Here is a 19,957-nt window from a genome sequence, read left to right as displayed (position 1 = left end):
GATCATGTGACCTGCGCCCCCAGGTCCGTGGAAGTTATTTCAGGAGGCGGGCGTTGAGCAGGCCCTTTTCTGAGGCCTGCACTTCCCTTCCCTCTCTCACTTCTGAGTCACCCGAGTGCCAGGTGGAAACAAAGCCCTCCTTTCAGACTTCGCTGGTTAAAAATAACCTGGTAAGGCTGGAAGCCAGGCACGCCCTGCATTTCCCCTCACTGGACATGCAGGGTCACCCCGGGGCCGCCTGGTGGTAAGACAAAGAGGGCCCTCCAGTCCCCAGGGAGCAGCCCTCCCTCTGCCCCGGTCTGGATGCCTTTGGAGGAAGCAGGGAAGACGTGAACGTGAAAGAGGCATGAACGAAAGGTTCACCCTAGACGACACCTCCTCTCCTGCGCCTGTTAACAGGAATCGGCACCACTCAGATAAATCCAACACAAATTCACTGTCCTCCGAGGGCCACAGTGGGGGCCAGACATTGAGCAGGACCTCAAGAAGGTGAGGCAAATTAACTTGAATCTAGCTACTGGACTCAAATGCTTCTTCCTAAATCCTGTTTCTATATTGAGTACCGTAACTTCATGCTTTTCTAACACGTGAGCAGAAGTGAGAAACGAGGAAAGCCAAAAAGAACAGCCACCACAGGAAGAGGAAAGAGAGACGAGGATTCAGAATAACCCACTCTGGACTCAGGATGTGCGTGTCTAGAAGGGAGGGGCTGACAGTGGGCTGGGTCGTTAGCAAACTTACGGACAAATGCTTTTCAGGCTCTCAGAAACCCTTGACAAAATATTAGCATGCTGAATCCAACAGTACGTAAAAAATACAAACGCACAAGTAACCGAAGTTTATTCCAGGAACACAAGGCTGGTTCAACACCTGAAAATCAATGTATGCACCACTGATTAACAGAACCAAGAAGGAAAACCAAAAATGCATACCAACTGATGCAGAAAAAGCATTTTACAAAATTCAACATCCATTCTTAAAAAAACAAAACAAAAACGAAAACAAAAAAACAAAAAACTTTCGGCAAACTAGGATAGCAGGAACATCCTTAACCTGATAAAGGGCATTTACAGAATAATTTACAGCTACTATTGTGCTTAGTGGTGAGACTGCATGCTTTTCCCCTAATACGGGGAACAAAGAAAGGATGTCCTCTCTCACCACTCTCATTCAGCATATTTCTGGAAGTTGCAATAAGGTAAGAAAAAAAAAAAAGGCATATAGATGGACAGAAAGAAAACAATTTTTTTTAATTTATAGACTATATGATTACCTAGGTTGAAAATCTCAAAGAATCTACAGAAAAAGATCCTAGAACTAATAAATAAATTTAGCAATATCGCAGGTTGCAAGATCGACATATACAAATTAATTGTGTTTCTATATTTTAGCAATAAAAACTGAAATTAAATATTAGAAACAGAACTATTTACACAGATCTATTTAATAGTAGCCAAAAAAAAAAAAAAAGGGGGGAGGATATTTATTATGTTTAAACCTAACCTTGTAGTACGCTGAAAACTACAAAATACTGATGAAAAAAATCAAAGAAGACCTAAATAAAAGAAGAGGTATAACACACACATGGATTGGAAAATGTAATATTATCAACATGTCAATCTACCCCAAATTGATGTACAGAGTCAGCATAATCCCAATCAAATCCCGGCAGGCTTTTTGGATAGATGTTGACAAGCTGATTCTAAAATGTATATGAAAAGGCAAAAACGGTTATGAGGTAGGGAAAGGGGTGACTACGAAGTGAGAGTACGAGGAGATTTTGGGGGTGGTGAGGCTGTTTTATATCATGCTGTGGTGACGGATACAAGATTCTATGCATCTGTTAAAATGCGCATAACTTCTAAACGTTGTGAAATTGATTGTGGTGATGGTGGCGCATATTCCGTGAATATATCAAAAAGCACCGAATCATATACTTTAAATGGATCAACTGTATGGTACATGAATTATATCTCAACGAAGCTGTTACCAAAAAAAAACTTTAAAAAAACCCAAAAAACTAAAAAAAAATAAGACACCTGCAGAGAGATGGTCTCATGATACTCTCAAACCGCAGAGCGAGAGGTTATAGAGATAAGATGAAATTCAGAGGCCCCAGCCCTCACTACACCATGTAAAAACCTCACTGCGGCATTTCCACAGGGTTTTATTTTCAGAACTCAGACCTTCTCTGCCCTGAAATTTCTTGACACCGACAGAAAAACATTATAGAAAAGGCCCTGATGTAGGAACAGCACAGCTCCCAACATTCACAGTTCATCCACATCCAGGCTTTTGTAGGCTTGCCACGCAATCCATACTCTGGCCCTGTACAGTTATATACATAGATGTGATGACTAGAACAAAAGTGATCTTGAAAACTGCCCTCCCACTTCACAGGAGAGAAATTTGAGATCAAGATCAGGGGCACGATTTATCCAAGCTCACTCAGCAGCAGAGGCAAGAGCCAACTGGACATTCTTTCGTCGTCACCTCGATGCCTCTCTGCCTGACACATATTACATGCTCTACACTCAATAGTGAAATGAAAAATAGAACATCTTCAATACTAGCTCCCATTCAGACACTGACCTGCACCAATCTAACGTTCCTATCAAAAGGACCAGTGCAGACTCACGGAATAAGGTGGGAACATACAGTGAGGAAAAGAAGATGAAGACCTTGTAGGAACTACAACTATAATGAATACTAAGAAAAAGTCTAGTTGATTTCTGAAGAAAGGATTAAAGATGACAGATCTCACTATTGACACTTAAAGGAGGCAAAAGAGTAATAACTAACATTTACTCAGGGCTCAAGTACATCACATAGGATCTATGACCTTCGGACCAGGTGATATCATCTTCCCCATTTCACAGATGCGGAAACTGAGGAACAGAGAGGATAAGTGACTTACCCTACATATCACTCGAGCAGTGAGAATCCCACTGCCTCTTACTGGATATGTGACCTATAAAAGTTATATAACATCCCAGAGCCTCAAGTTTTCCCAGATGGAAAGTGGAGATGACAAATGGTACCCCACTTAGAGGGCTATCTCATCTGAGATAATACCTGAAAAGCACGAAGCACAGCACCTGGCACATATTACATGTTCTACATGTTTTGAATGCAAAATCAAACCCTCATCAGGTGCATGGAACAATATTATTATAGTAAATAATCTGCAGTCCCTCTATCATAACATTCTTGGGTTACCACTTCCTCTTCCTTAATTGAATTTTCTGGAAAGTGTCTCTTTCTGCATGTGAATTAGAAACTAAATTGGAGCCACTACTTTATCAGCCTCCCTTTTGCTCCCAGTGGAGAGGGCCCTCCCTGCAAGGTTCGGGCTTTATTTTTCTTCACTTTTCCTCTTGGCTTAAAGTAGACATCTGTTCAGAGGCAGATGGTCTGTGAAATCTGAATACTTATTATTTTAGTAACTTGTATTTTACCTCTTCTTCCAGTAAGAAGGCAATAAAAGGAGTCTTAGTAAGAAATGTCAAAGATGAAGGAAAGAGCAGAGATTTGCGCCAAAAAAGAACTATGAATGCGGTCGGTGTTGAAGCATCATTATGAAGAGCAACGAAGAAGGTGCAAACTTTCAAAGTCAATGCAAAGCTGAGAATGAAAACTAATCAAGAGCACTTAAGTTGATCATTAGGATGGGGCAGCGCAATCCCCTAGAAACAGTCTCAGAAACATGTTCTTAGCTCCCATGACATTAAGTGCAGACATTGAGAGGCAGGAAGCAAATAAATAATTATGAAGCAGAGAACCTCATGCTTAGACAATGAATACATACTGTTAGATGAAAATAGCAATGCAAAAACCATCAAAAAAAGCATGGTTCCCACTTTATTAATGGAAGGATCTGGTGGACAACACCTGAACCTACTGAACAATCTTAACACCATGAAAATAGATAACCAGACATCATTAATCTCCTGATGGAAATACACATTACCACCCAGGAAGTGGTCCTGCGACAAACAAATGAACAAACAAATCCGAATCTGATGAACCTCTAGATCTGTCAACCTTAGGAAATACAGGGGACTGGAGACTTTGTTAATGACACCACGAAGATGCACTCAGACACACCTACTCAGATACATCTACTCAGCGAGAAGGAACCCCAGGAATGAATGACCACATTTATTCGAGAATGCGATGGTAAGGAAAAAGAAGGAGGAGGAGGAGTCCAAAGATTAAGAGAGACTTGAGAAATATACGAATGAAATACAAAATGTGGGTTTTTGTTTGGATCCTGATTTGCACAAACCGACTATTTAAAGACACATAACACATATACACACACAAACTGAAGAAATCTGAACAGACCGGATATTTGATGGTATTAAGAAATTGTTAGTTTTCTGAGTTGTGACAACAGTAATATATTAGTAATAGAGGTCATTATTAAAAAGAATGCATACTGAATAAGGAGTCTAGGACTTGCTTCAAAACAACCTGTGAGATGGATGGGAGACATCGATGAAACAAGATTGGCCATACGCTGATAACTGTTTTAGCTGGGTGATAAGTAGGTGTGGGGTCATTATAATATTCTCAATATGCTTATGTTAAAAATTTCCCATAATAAAAGCTTTAAAAAGTAAGCTACAGAACAGTGAGCATATGTAAACAACGTCCTCTCCAGGGCAGGGTGGCAGTCAAACAGAGGTGTGAGCAAAGTTTTCCCAGTTCATCCTTTTAGACTTGTGAATTCAGAATTGAGCATATGAATATACGCTATTACATATAATATATTGAATCTATTATTTATTGTATATACTAATATTGCAAATAGAATATATATTTTATAGTAAGATTTTTTAAAATAGTAATTATAGCAGAGATAGCTAAGTGATATCAAAATCTGTGTTCTTCTTGCCAAATTATAGAGATGTGGCTGAGAAGTGGTGCTTAGCCAGGGAGTAAGGAAGGGGAAAGGCTATTGTGTTAAACCACTGACATTTGAGGGTTTACATGTTACAGCAGCTAGCTGTGCATTAATACAATTAAGAGCTGTGAGGAATGCTCTGAATGAAAAGAACTGGGTATTACTTGGGGAGGGGGGTTAAAGGGAAATGTAAATTAGAAAACTCTGAGTACAACCAGAGTGGCTTTATAATACCTTCTAATTATTATAATCTTATAATGGTCAATTAGTTGGTTCATTCATCTGTTCTCATATCACTATTTATATGGTCCATATTCATGTTGTAAATTAGAAATTATTTTGAAAGCAGAAAAATAACATCTATATCCTGAATAATACCACCTCTCAGAATTTATCCTAGGGAAAATAACCCTAGTCAGAAAAAGCTCTACTACACACTATAAAACAGGGGTTGGCGGATATTTTTGGTAAAGAGCCAGAGAGTAAATATTTTAGGATTTGAGAGCCACACAATCGCTACTCAACTCTGTAGCACAGCGCAAAAGCTGCCACATGCAATACATAAGTGAGTGGGTTTGGCTGTGTACCAATAAAGTTTTATTTAAAAAACAGCTAGCACATTAAAAAATGAAATCCTACCATTTGCAATGACAGGGATGGACCTAGAAGTTACGATGAGCGAAATGTCAGAGAAGAGATAAATATCATATGATTTCACTTATATGCAGAATCTAAGGAACAAAAAGAACAAACTAATCGAATACAGGCTCACAAATATAGATGACAATCTGGTGAAAGCCAGGGCGAGGAGAGTTGGGGGGCTGGGAGAAAGGGGTAAAGGGTTAAAGTACAAATTAGTAGTTGATAGATGGTCACGGGCATCAGGACATGGCATAGGGAATGCGGTGAGCAGTAATGTAATGGTTATGTGTAGAGCCAGAGGGGTGACAGAGTAATCAAGGGGATTGTTTCATAAATTATATAAATGTCTAACCAATGTACTGTATACTCGAAACTAATAATAAAATAAAATGTAAAAGAAAAAAAAACAGCTGGCAGGCCAATTTTGGCAAGCAGACTATCGTTTCCCAACCACGGCAAATGTTCAATATAATATGTACAGTAGCTAAAAGCTCAAAACCAACCCACATGTTCAAAACTGAATGGTTACTAAAGAATATCTACTTAGATGATGGCACATATTGTGCATAATTATGAAGATTTTATAGCAACAGGCGTGTTACTAAATATTGAATTCTGTGATAAAAAAAAAATAAGAGGGAAGCAGAATCCACGACTGTAGTCAGCAGGATCACAGCCTTGAAAGCTTCCATACTCACTCAAGGACCTAGCTGGAACTTCTGCGGAATCTGTACGACGGTGGGTCATGGGTGAATTTCGTTTTCTTAATACTTTTAAAAATATAAATTGTGTTAATGTTGCTCTAATCGTACTTGTGTAGTAATATAAAATCTCAAAAATAAAATGCTAGACCGATAAAATGCCTTCATTGGAAGACCCAGATGGAACAGGTAAATTAACATGCTCTCTACATCAGTCATTCCTCCGGCAGTTCCTGTAAGACACTTGACAATAATGAAGTGTCAAAGCTCAACAGGACCACTATTGACTTACATCTGTGGCTCCAGTTCTCTCATGCTCCACCAGTACCAAAAAGCTCATTTTGAGAATTCACCAAGAAATTTTCCAACTCCCTATCTTCTCTCTCAGCTCTGGGTCTTGGCACAGGCTGTTCCCTGTTTCAGAACACTCTTCCCACCTTTTCCTCCTGCCTTGGCTCTTCCCATGCTCGAGTCTCAGCCTAAAGTTTCCTTACCTGGGAAGATCTGACAGCAAGCTAGATCACCCCTGTTATCTGTGCTCACAGCATCCTCTGCTTCCTCCTTCATGGTGCTCACACTAACCACACTTCACTAATTCAAAGATGCTCATTCTTGCACATTTTTACTTCCCTCAAGGTAGGGGTGTATTCTACAATCGCTGATGGCCAGACCAGACAGCAGTAGTAGAGTAGTTACCATGCCTGCCATGTGCCAACGTTCAATGTTCCAGGATCGAAACTTGCAGAAAGGGTGTCAGCAGCATGGGAGAAAATCCTGGAGCCAGAGTGGAGCACTCTTTGAAGCTCTGGGAACCAGAGACTTTGTGGGGCTGAGATGGAAGGATGGTGAATCAGTATGTTTTTAGCATCATTCCCAAAGTGGGGGTCCAAAGCCAGAGGATGAGCCAAGCCCTAATGGCTTTCAGTTCTTTTATGGATTCTTCTTAGGAACGCTGTATTGCTCACACCCTTGATGACATAGAAGACAACAATGTGTAAAAATACATTTTAAAGAAAGGAATTTAAAAGAGGGTTCTGACTATGACAAAGTTTTAAGAATATCTTAACCAATTTGTCTTCTTTCACCAATTTCCCTTTATATCTACACACGAGAAAATACAAAATCTCTGAGTTTGAAAGATCTTTCAATAATCATAAAAATTCTAAATAAGAGATATGTATTATCATATAATTAAAAACCTCTCCTTTCCCCTTTCCTCTCCCCTTTCCTCTCCTCTCCCCTCCCCTCCCCTCCCCTCCCCTCTCCTTTTCTTTCCTTTCTTCCTTCTTTTCCTAACAGTGCCGAAAACAATGGTGCCTTAGAGGTGATGAAACATCACATCTGTTCACTGTCCAGATTTTCAGCTCACAGAGGAGGGGCTGAACCCGTCTTGTTCACTGCTGTTCCCCAGCAACTGGCACAGGGCTAGGACAGGGTAAGCACTAAATAAATATTTGGCGAAGTGACTTGAAGTAGCCTTGGCCAGGTAAAGAGCTGCAACTAGGACCACATCGAAGGGTTAGTTTCTGAGCCAGAAATAGAAATCAGAAACTGAGCCGGCCACGTCTGGCACTCGATTTCTTTTTAGCCTTTAATCCAGTACAGGAATGCCACTATTCAGTGTTTGCTGGTGTTGCTTTAAATTAGAAACGCTGTCCCGACAGCTTGACAAACTGACAGACGCTTCTCTCATCCCTTGGCTCGCCTCTGTTTCCTTTGGCATAGGAACCTACTGTTTTGACAGTGTGAGTCCGTGGAAACCTGTCAACTCGACTAAATAAAAAAGAAAGGTGCTCTCACGCCGGCAGCCAGTGCAGAAACTGTATGTTTATCTGAGACTCTGGGCTGGGCATCCCACCCTCTCCTTGCTGGGGTCCTCGCCTGCTTCTCCCCTCGGCCTCTCCTCACTCTGCCAGAGACGCCCTGCGTCCTGGCCTGCGGGTCTGGAGAGATGTGCTGCAGGCCCCACCGCACATCCTGGGCCTGGCAGAGGGGCCCTTCCCACAGCTGGGCCCACAGCCCACCCCCGGGCGGGCACCTGCCAACACAGCATGATCGTGTCTTCCTTCCAAGTCGCTCAAGCACTTCGCCCAGGCTGACTGTTTTGAAAGGAGTGCTACCACCAGGGGCTTTGGGGAAGAAATGTGCTTTCATTCATTCAAAAAAAAAAAAAAAGAAAGATTATAGGTGCTTACTACCTGTGGTGACTCAGACAGAAAGGTCGCTGCCCCACTGCAGTCCAGGCCCTGGTGGTGAAGACCCGCCATTAATGAGTAATAAGTGAACAAGGGGATTTCGGCCAGAGAAGTGCTGTGAAGAAATCAGAACTGGGCAACAGGATAGGGTGAAGGGATGGGGTTCGGGGTGGATTTAGGGTGACTACATTAGATGAGGGGGATCGAGGAAGGAGTCCAGGGGGAAAGCAAGCTGTTTCTAGACCTGGGTTCGTTTCTATTTTATCTTTAAATACGAAAAATAGAGTCTCGGAGTCCTTTGAATACAGCTGACAGAGAGTAGACAATCCTACCACTTAAAAGCCTTTGATAGGAAGTGGCGAATATCACTTCCACTCTCATTCGCTCGGTGAGAACCAGCTGCAGGACCACACTTAAATACCAAGGCTGCAGGGAATGTCTGCCTGCGCGGCGGCAGCCAGAAACAAGCCCACGCTGTGAACGAGGGGGCGTGGGTTCTGGTTAACAGGTAAATATCTCTATTGTCAAGCTGAACCCTGTATGGCAATATCTGACTGCACAACTACCGTGAATTCAGATGCTTGGCAAAAAATACGAAAAATAATAGTATCTAAATGGTAGGGCTACTGTGAGGATTAAATGAAGTAACTCATGTCAAGTTCGGTAGATGAGAAGGCCTCGATAACTTCTGGTCACTGTCCCAACGATGTAACATTTGAGCTAAGTTTTTGTTTTTCTTTTTTTAAAACAAGACATTCAGTTGAGCTCAACTTGAACTATTAACTATTAACGTCACATCGAAGTTAGCAAAAGCGGCTTTTGTGAAAACAAAAGCCACGAAAATTGAGATAAAGCGTGCCATGATCCAAACATGTTTCCTTCTTTTTTGTTTGCGTCCACAGTAGCTACAATATGCTGAGAATCAGAGGGGCCCTCCAAACGAACTTGAACATCGATGATGGGGTTACTCTGTCCTGGGCTCTTCACAAATGCTGAGGTCAAGACAAGAAAGACTGAGAAGCTGTTTCCAATTGAAAGAGAGTAAAGAGCCATGACAAGTGAATGCAACGTGTGACCAGGGATGGGATCCTAGACAAGAGAAAGGACATCAGTGGATCAACAGGTGAAATCTGAATGCGGCTAGTAGATGGGGTAATAGCACTGGTGTTGTTAATTTCCTGACTGAGGTAACTGCACTGCGGATATGGAAGAGAAGGTCCTTCTTCTTAGGAAACACATACTGCAGTACTGCCGGACAAAAAGGCATTAGTCTGCTCTCAAATGGTTCAGAGAGAAAAATATGTATATAAATGGAAGAGGATTAAACACGTGCAGCAAAATGTTAACAACCGAAGAAGGTCTTTACATTGCTTTTGCAACATTTCCATAAATCTGGAATGGTTTATGAAGAAAAAGTTACAAAAGTATATATAGATGTAATTTAGAGACTACAACCACAAGGGCACTTCTATAAAAATTTAAGAAAGCAGCAACTGCATTTCACAAGCAGTACATTAAACAGGGCTAACTTGACCACCCTCCCATGACAATGCTTACAATTTTCCTATTACAGTTTGCAGAAATAACTCTGCCTCCTGTTGATTTTATTTTTCATTCAGTAAAAGTTAACATGGTTTTCTCTCTCCTCATTTCAAACAGGAGTTGAAAAAATAACACACACACACACACACACACACACACACACATACACACAAAAGGAAAAAATAACACGACTGTTCGAGTAGACAGTAAAAAGTAACCGAAAGTCTTGTACAGTCCGTCATGCCGCTGCCTGGCATTGTACATCTACAGGACGCCTGGGCAAGAATACTGATAAACCAGTTTTGCAGGTGGAAGGAGGCTGCACTCAGGTCTGTATGTCCCCAGAGTGCACCAGCTAGAGCCTCATCCGGGATGACAGGCAGGAAGCAACTTCAATGGCTCCACTGGTGCCCTGCACAATGGGGCTCCCTTTAACCAGGCCAGTGCACCCATCCCCCCAGGGGCACCGTCTGCTAACTCCTCCCACCGACAAGCTCCTAATGGTTTCCCCTGGACAGCAGCAGCCGCCTGGCTCAGCAGTCCCTGGGTCTGCAGCCAGCGCGGGGTATAAAATCGCAGCTCCATTGCCTCAAAACAGGAGAATCTCGGTGGAGCGCCCCATTTCCCAGAGCCACACCAAGATTCAAATGGTGGCTTTAGACTTAGATAGTTTGAACCTTGCATAAGTTACACAACCTCTCAGCCTCCATTAAACCAAAAGAAAGGGAAAATAAACACACAGAGTCAATAGAAGGGTTAAACAAAGGAAAAAATGTAAAAATTGCCTGATGTAGTAGATTAGACACTTAAACCTTATTTCTCCTGTCTGGAGAAACTTATGACTTAAAAATGAGAGTAATACTAACGGTCTTTTCTTAAACCTCCCAGCGGCCGTGTGGGTAACACGTGAAAATGCTTTATAAAATATGTGTACACACTCTCTGTTCAATACCCCAGGGAGAGGTTTCCCCCCCACCCTGCCCCCCACTCTGGCTGATTTCATCTTTGGGTAAAACTGCCACCGTTACTTGGTGTCACATCTCACAGCACCTCCTACTGGATCTGCGCCTGCCTGCTCACCAGAGGAGCCAAATGGATAAATTATGGTACAACTAATGGGCTTATATGCAGTTATCACAACATTTCAAGTAAGGTTTAATGACATGGGAAAAATACTCATGGTGTATTGATAACGAAAATGAAATGACCCCAAACCATCTTTGTATGAGCTCGAAATCTGGACTCAAACTGTCTGGTCCAAACCCCAACTTCACTATTTATGGTTTTGTGGCTTTGGGCAAGTTAACTGACCTCTCTGGGTCTCAGTAAAATGCAGATAATGACAGGATCCATGAATCATGGGGATTAAATGAGGTGACACGTGTAAAACACCTGGCCCAGTGCTATCACCTAACTCAATGAGTCTAGATGCTGTTATTATTAGTTAAGTACCACTTTTACCATTTGAGAGGAAAAGTTAAAACAAAGACTTCTTTGTAAACAGTATTAGCATTGCTGCTGTCTTCTTAGGGGAATAAAAAAAAAGAAAATATACCTAAGAGGAAGAAGCAAGTAAAAAATATAAAAAGGTCATACTATATTTAGGCATTCTCTCTGCTTTCCAGAAGGTTCCAAATTACTCTGTACCTGCAAGCATTTAATTTCTCCTTTTTCTCCCTCCTCATTCCCTTGTGAAGGAATTTCATGTCCTCCATCTAAAAATGAAATTACTGCTTTTCTCTCGAGTTTCACAGCAATCCTTTCTGAGGGTAATAAGTATAATCCACTCCACAGACAACTTTGCTCTCTTTATCAATCTGTCCTTCTATCTAAAGTAAGAATAATTTTAAAAAAAGTGTGGCAGCCCCAGGAAAAGGAAGAGCCATGTCACTGCCATTACTGTTTAAACACAAACCAGGTGAAACACTTTCTCTGTAGGAGGCTGAGAAGCATCTCTGTTAACGGTTTCCGCCCTGAAGCATGGGATAGGATTCTGTCCCATCCTCCTTTTCCCTACAGAAAGACCCAAGGCCGCTGAGCAACCGGCAGCCAGCACCAGGCTCTGAGCCAGGCTGCTGATGCCAGGAGTTGCTAAGGACCCCCGTGAGGAATGCCAGGGAGTGAGCAGCGGGCTAGGGAACCACTGAGCCAAAATGATGACAAAGAAAGCGAGCATGTGGCAGGCGGCAGGTCAAAGGGAGGCTGCACGGGCAGCATGCCTGGGCCAGTCCCCTGAGGCAGATGGCAGGGGGAGGAAACAGATGGATGTCCAGCGACGCTGAGCAGGAAGCGCCAACGCTGAGAGCTAGGGACGGAGGACTGGGAGGAAGGGAACACAGAAGCAGCCTTCCCTGACGCAAGAATTTAAATAGATGCACAGACCCCACACAGGGATCCCCCCAAGTGAGACCTAGGATGGCTCGGGAGGGTCTCTAGGACCCACTGCAATGCCAGAAAACTTGTGGCACACTCTCCAGACTCACACCAGACCATGCACACAGCCACGTTGGCCCCTGCAGCCTGGTGGACCCTTCAGCTAGTGTCTTCCTCAGTATCATCTCTTAGGGGCAGTGGTTCCCATTCTGGGGGCAAGTGGTTATTTGGGGTACCCCAGAGGGTAATTCTTGCCAGTGGTTAAGAAATCCAAATGTTCTGCAGCCTGAATAAATAAAGTCTTGCACCTATGTGATACAATCGTTTTTTAAAGTATGCAGATGCTGTTGCCATGCCTTAATAAATACAAGTGCATCTAAAAGCATTATGGAATTTTCTAGCCCGTTAATGTCATTGTTTCTTTTCCAAATCAACAGACACCAAAAATGGTATTGCAACTTGAAATATGATTACTAGCACACCTGGCTCCTTGGAATTTCTAGATGATAAAGGGCTATCCATTAATTTCTAGATGTTAAAAAGTCTACACAATTATTTAATGCCATCCTGCTCAGAAGGGCAAGAAGCACTTCCTTTCTCTCTCTGTAAAAGGTCATTGCCACTTATTCTGAGGAAGTATGTACGGGTCTGTACACTAGAACTTCTGTTAAAGGAAGCTCATCACAGCCTATTTTGTACATGGGCAGAACTGGAAGTTCCTTGAGTCACAATACAGGGGAGGAGGCTGGTGACACAGACCATGGTATGTCCATGACTGGTAAGAACAACGCCGTGAAAACCCAAGTTGCAGATGAACACGAAGTCACACAAGAAAACATTTATCATATATTAAGCAAAAAAAAAAAAAAAAAAAGCATTTTACAAAATATATATAGTATCTTAATTTTGCAAACAACACAACACCCAAATTATATATGTACTATGAAACAGGAGATATAGGAAAAATACTCATGATATATTGATAATGAAAAAGAAATGACCCCAAATTATCTTTTAAAATTTTAAATATTAATCTCTGGGGAGAGGGAGTGGAAAAGTCTATTTTTCTTGTGTCTCAAAGTTTCTACAATGAACAGGTATTACTTTTGTTATCAGGAATAAAGCCTATCGCTTATTTTTACCATTTTTATTTGTCTGACCATTGATGAAAAGTACTGTCTTGTTCTTGGCTCAGGACTGGGCTGGAATCAAAGAATCTTAGCAGTGAGGTTCTCTGCTGCCCTTAACTCTCCAGCTTCCAGGGAACAGGACCTGGGTGTGCAGACCGCATTTGGGAACCAAACTGGCGTCCCTTGCTACAGGATCTAAAACAGGACAGAGCGGCGGACCGTTCTGGGTTATGCTGGGTCACTCTCCACTCATAGATCTGTTCACAGCTAGACTAGAGGCTTAGATCACCCGCAGTCAAATTCCATTTGAGAACTGGGCTGTGAATTTGCAAAGTGTAGCCCATAATCACTCTGGCCTGAAGGGTCTTTGGGATTCTCTTTCGTGCCAGAAAACTAAGTGTACTCTCCCAAGACTCACACTCTCACTCAGGTTCCACCCAGCCTGGCTAGGCTCCTTCAATCTTATTTCAGGCAAAGTATCTCTTTAGGATATTAAAGGTTTGCAATGCCCTCATGACTACCCTGAAATGAATAAAATATGTACCTAATATGATCCTAATCCCTGTGACAACCAAGAGTTCATACGAAGTTCCAAAATGACCTGTAGGGGGCAGTGCAGGTTGAGAACCATCATTCAGTGGTGGGGTGACATGGACGTGATGCTTCTCTGGCATTCTTAGGATAAGAAACATGCCCTCAGCATGACCTGGCAGGCCTTCTGGGGGTCTGGTCCCTGCATAGTTCTCCAGTCTTGCCCAAGCTGCTTCTGTCCTTGTTCCTTCCACTCCAACCACAGCAATACCCCCCTTCTTCCAGACCCAGCCATTGTGCATGCCCTTCCTTCTTCCGGTAATGCTGTTCCCTCCTCCTTCAAATATTCCATCCCCCAGAGAAGCCCCTCCTTCCCTCCTAGACAGGTGAGACCCCCTAGTTAATTCTTTATGCTACTGAGTACCTCTCTTTCATAGCCTTTATCATAGTTTATAATTTATAATCATCTGATTAATGTTTATTTTCCCTATTCGAGTATAAGAGGACAGGGGCTGATCTGTCTTGTTTAGTTTTCTTTCCACTGTGCCTGAGCATGCAGTAGGTGTCCAAATATTTGCTGAATAAATAAAGGAACCTTCTGGAAGGCATCTAGGTTTCCATCTTTGCTGCTTGTGAAACTACATTCCGATTTTCCTTACATATTATGGTTTTGCAAATGTCCCAGTCTGTTTTTCCGCACAGGCAGAAAGGGTCTGTCTTGTTCACTGCGCCATTCCACACGCCTCACACAGAGTTAAGAAGATGGTGGCTGCTCAATAAATGAGATGAAGCCTCCTAAGGGCTGGCGGTAGGAAGGTTAAGAATTGCACGAACATTGCCTCGTGTCTTGTTATATTCTCTTCCCTTCCACCCATCCCATCCCCAACACGTCACCTATCTTTTACTTAGGCATACTGAATAAAGGCATTCAGGGGGTAAACGTGTAACTCTCAACCTGACAAACCCATACTCGTTTCTCAAGATTTAGCTCAAATGTCACCTCCATTCTTCCTCTTTTATGTGGGCAATCATCAGAGCTTTTATGTCCCTGAATAGGCAGTTTTGGGACTTGTCTGTCTCCTCAGAAGAATCCCAGGCTTCTTGAGGGCAAGGGCTAAGTCACAACCATCTGTTTCTGCAGAAATGGAGATGAATATGGCATTCAAAAGTGTCTGCCAAACAAACAAACTGATGAGAAATTCTGGTGAGTCCATAAGCAAGGGCATCTGGACCCCTCCAGACCTCAGGACAGCTCTTTCAAGGTCAGGCCCCTCAGGCACCCAGGTGATGCGAAGAGACCTGGCTCTTCAGCTCAGATTTTGTGAGGTTCTATGTGGACATGCCTTCCTCTAGCAGTGGGCCTGGGGGAGGCACCCCGAAGGAGTTTCTGGAAGTGTAGCTATGGCCCTCCAAAGCCCAGTGACTTCACGGAATTTCCCCCATCCCAAACTCTTCACTAGATCTATTTATTTTTAACAGCTTTGTTGAGATATAATTCACATATGTAAAGTGCGTAAGTCAATGGTTTTTAGTATATTCACAGAGGTGTGCAACCACAATTTTAGAGCATTTTCATCATCCTCGAAACAAACTCCCTACCAGTTAGCAGCCACCCTGCATTGTTCCCTAACCCTTTAGCCCTAAACAACTACTAATCCACTTTCTGTCTCTATAAATTTGCCTATTCTGGACATTTCACATAAGTGGAATCATATCCTTTGTGGCCTTTTGTATCTGGCTTCTTTCACTTAGCATAATGTTTTCAAGGTCCATCCATGTTGTAGCAGGTATCAGTACTTCATTCCTTTTTCAGCTAACTTCTGATATTCCATTGTATGGATATACCATTTTATTTATCCATTCATCAGTATAGATATTTGGGTCCTTTCCACTTTTTTGGCTATTATGAATAATGCTGCTATGAACCTTCATGTAGAAGTTTTTGTGTGGACATACGTTTCCGTTCTTCTTGAGTACACACCTAGGAGTGGAACTGCTGGATCATGTGGCAGCTCTGTACGTTTCGCAGTTCGAGAAAGTGCCTGACTGGCTGTACCACTTTATATTCTCACCAGCAGTGCATGAGGATGCTGATTTCTTCATGTCTTCCACATCCTTGCTGCGTGTTATTATCACACTGTGGCCTTGATGTCCCTAGATTTATTAACAAGCACTAACTCTATGGTTTTCTGGGGATACGAGCCAGTCAGGCCTGGGTGGACCCCACCTCGGCTGCAGACAACTGTATGACTTTGGTAGCCCAACCTTTCTGCCAGTTTCCTCATTTGTCAAACACATTATTGGATTCTTAAAAACATTTATAATGACATATGCATGATATACAGTATGTAATTCCTAGCACATTATCAAGAACAACAGTAGGGCTCAAAAAAAAGTTATTAACAACAACAGAAGCCACCAGTCTCTTAGGGCCAACGAATATGATTGACTGTATCTCTAGTCAATTGAGGAAGACCCAAGACACTAAATCGTCACGGCCACAGGATTATAAAGATTCATTGAAATGACATGTCGAGGACCAAGTTTCACTCAGAAACTTTCTTCCTATTTTCTCACCTTCTCATTTTCTGGTACTGGTGGACCCAAGAAAGGCCCAAAGCAAAGAAAGGAAGCTGTTCTCCAAAGGAAGAGCCTTTTCAATGATCTCCTAAAATAATATGTTGACAGTCCATTGATCAGACCATGATAAAAATACTTTATAGGAAGCTTAAAACAGAAGGGTCAGCCTGTTCAGGATATAAGCAAGACATCAACGGTCGAAATGAGAGACCCACAGAGTGCCCAAAGGGTGGCGACATTTTAGCTGCTTCTGCCCTCCCAAATGTTAAAACATGGCTATGCATTTTCCAGCAGAGAAGAAAAGTGAACATCAAATGCCCAAGAAGATGCCCCAGAAAACAGGAAGAGAATGGGGACGAGGTAGACAAGAGGCCCAAAAAGACAGTCCTAAATAGTCTTTCTATTGTAATAGGACCACTCTGCATGGGGAACTTCGCTCCCAGAGGATCTCCTCAAACTAACCTGTAGGCACAGAGGGTTTCCTAGGGAATGGAAGAGGTGTAAAAATCCACTGGTCATAGTTTTGCACACAGAGAAGCAATTCTCCAAGTCTTTGTTCTTTTCTTTGGAACAACAGGGCCCATCAATATCACCTACAACCTGGTACAAGGGCCACAGGCGAGAGGCTAATTGAGGAGCTTAAAATGAAATGGATATTTCTCTTCTCCACAGTCTTTGTCCACCAAACTTAGACCAGCATAGAGCCTTCTTATTCCCATTACCTTTGTTCATCAAACTCATGGACCAAGATGAAGGCTTCTGATCTCAGTCTTTGCCCACCAAACTCATCACTCAACTCATGCATGTCTTTCATTGCTCAGGTGAGGCCTGTCTCACTCACCCATCTTTTAAGGATGGGAGATAAGCTGGTCCCTTCTGTTTAGCTAATCGGATCTCTTAGCCTGAACCAAAACAAACAAACAAAAAAGCCTTGCTCCAACCACTGCTCAATGAATTTTTTGTTGTTGTTGTTGGTAGTAGCTAACATGCCTCTACTTCCTAATTTGGTCTACCTAGACACTTTTCTTAGAGAAAAGAGAACTCAGTCCCCTTTCCTTCAGATTTGGCCCAAGCAGGAAATGTGAGTCTCCTCCACACACACCAGAGTAACAGTGCTGTGACAGTAAGGGCAGCTCTCACCCAGCGTTCAGTCCCTCCCCCTGAGCTGGAGCACCTTAGCAGGCCCCAGCTAAGGGGCCTCAGGTTGTTCCTTTCCCCACATTCCTTTCTCCACATCCCTCTTTGAAAGGGCCGCTCCCCTCTCCACCATTCTTGTTGCAAACATTGCAATGAGTGGAGAGTCACAAACAGTCCAACCCAGTTTCAAAACACGAAACTAATGGGAAAGGTATTTAAGATTCAAATTTTTTAAAGAACATGGAAGGGAGAAGGAAAGCGGGGAACACGAGCACAGGCCCGGCATATCTGCCCTGGTGGAAGGCCCCTGTGCTGTGTGGTCACCTTCATCCTGCCTGGCTCCACAGGTGACCCTCATTCGGGCGATTCTGCCTCCCCAAAATAAGTACGGGATCCTCAAAACAAGCCTCCCCCACTGATCATCTGCCTTCCAACGGCCGCCGGAGACCCAGGCCCTCCCTTGAAACTCAAGCGGGCAGGGGACCAGGACGGCTGCCCTAGGATCCCAATTCTTTTTCCCGGCCCTGGAACAGGAGGCCTTCGGATCCCCTCCCTGGGGCGAAAGTGCGCCCAGAAGGGCCAAGCCCCGCGCGCCGGGCTGCGAGGCCAGAGGAGGCCGCAGGCGGGGCGAGGTCGGGTTTCGCCGCCTCGGCGCCGCCGCCCGGGCGACTCTTCCAGCCGCGGCTCGGGTTCGAAGCCGCGCGGCCCCGAGAAGAGGAAGGAGCGCGAAAAGGAACTTCTGCTCGCGGTTTCTACCGGGACGCGGGAGAGGCCCCGCGGGGGGCGCCTGGAGGAACTTGGGGCCGTGGAGATGGGTCCACGTAATCAAGGGGCAGGCGGCGGGGCTGAGCCCCGCGGCGGGGGCTGAGCCCCAGGGCGGGGGCTGCACACCCCATTTTCGGGGAGGGAGCCTTCCTTCAGCGTGACTTCGGCGGCGCCGCCCCCGCCCGCCCGTGGAGCGATGCTCGGGCCGCCTGCCGCGTCCCCTCCCCGGACCCCTTCCCCACTGGGCCACTCCGTGTGACCCCGGCCCCTGCGCCCTGGGCCTGTCTTACCATCTGCGCCACTTTCAGGAGCGCCCCGTGAGTGCGGGGGTAGATGGGGTCCAGCAGCCCCTCGGAGGGGCCCGCGCCCCGCGGCCCCGCGCCGGCCGCGGGTCCGAAGGCGCTGCTGCTGCACGTGGTGCGGACGAGCCCTGCTCCTTGCGACATCGCGCGGCCCCTGCCCGCCGGCCGCCTCCCGGGGCCGCGGCCGAGGGGCCAGATAAGGCGGGGCGGGGCGGGGCGGGGCGGGGCCGGGGCGGGGGCGGGCCCCGGGCGGCGGGGGGGCGGGGCGCACGCGTCCCGGCCCGCGCCGGAGGCACCCATCCAGCTGCGGCGGGACCCGGCCGCAGAGGGGCTGGTGCGCCACTTTCCGGGAAGGTAGCGGCGGCAGGTCTCAACCCTCAGAGATGCGCGGAAGTTGGTCTGCAGGGAGGAGGAAAACGGACGCCGTGGGCCGTGGCCTTTCCGAAACGGGCAAAGCCAGGGTCACAGCTGGGTGTGAGCCTCCTGGGATGGTGTGTGGGTGAGGATTTGTGCTCAGAGCATCTTTATTGAGCTTTATAACTTAATATACTAAAATGTCCAGACCTTCTGTGTTCAGCGTTGTTAACTTTTCTGTATCAACACCCCCATAACCACAAATAGAACTTGCCCCACAAATATAACTTGCCAATACCCCAAAAAGTTCGCTCGTGTTCATTCTCAGTCTACCTTCCCTTTTCCCCAATATTCTTCTTCTTTTTTTTTTTTTTTACTACAGTTTCGTTTTGCCTGTTCTTGGACTTGATATACTTGAAATAATACAGAATAATCTCGTTTGTGTCAGGCTTCTTTCGCTCAGCACATTGCATTTGAGCTTCATTCTGTTGTGCCCAATACAGCTGCGATGAACATTCTGGTAAGGTTTTTTTGGTGAACATAACTCATTTCTTTGGGGTAAATACCAATGAGTGGATTTGCTGGGTCACAAGGTGAGCATATTTTTACTTCTATTAGAAGCTGTTGAAAAATTATTCAAGTGACATACTATGTTTCACTCCTTCTGGGTTGTTTTATAAATGAAGACAGGCCCAAACAGGGCTCCCACGATGAGATGTGCTATCAGTGATCCTTTGAGCAGAGCGTCTCTGTGGCCAGACTTTAACTTCATTTGGAGATAACATAAAAAAAAAAA

General features: G+C 44.4%; 1 protein-coding gene across 2 annotated transcripts in view; it reads right to left on the bottom strand.

Annotated features, from left to right (window-relative positions):
- CMTM7 (CKLF like MARVEL transmembrane domain containing 7) overlaps positions 1–18,990 on the bottom strand; it is a 46,045-nt gene extending 27,055 nt beyond the window's left edge. The window contains exon 1 of one of the 2 annotated variants that reach the window (XM_016140762.2): positions 18,796–18,990. In XM_016140762.2, coding sequence (XP_015996248.2) covers positions 18,796–18,951 — 156 coding nt within the window. In that variant the 5' untranslated portion in view covers positions 18,952–18,990. The remainder of the gene's footprint in view (positions 1–18,795) is intronic. The other variant, XM_016140760.2, reaches the window with a different exon arrangement.
- Positions 18,991–19,957: the final 967 nt, after the last annotated feature.

This window comes from Rousettus aegyptiacus, unplaced genomic scaffold, assembly GCF_014176215.1.
Source record: "Rousettus aegyptiacus isolate mRouAeg1 unplaced genomic scaffold, mRouAeg1.p scaffold_m13_p_4, whole genome shotgun sequence".
Taxonomy (NCBI): domain Eukaryota; kingdom Metazoa; phylum Chordata; class Mammalia; order Chiroptera; family Pteropodidae; genus Rousettus; species Rousettus aegyptiacus.
The sequence above is the reverse complement of the archived record's forward strand: the minus strand, read 5'-3'. Positions and strand labels throughout refer to the sequence as shown.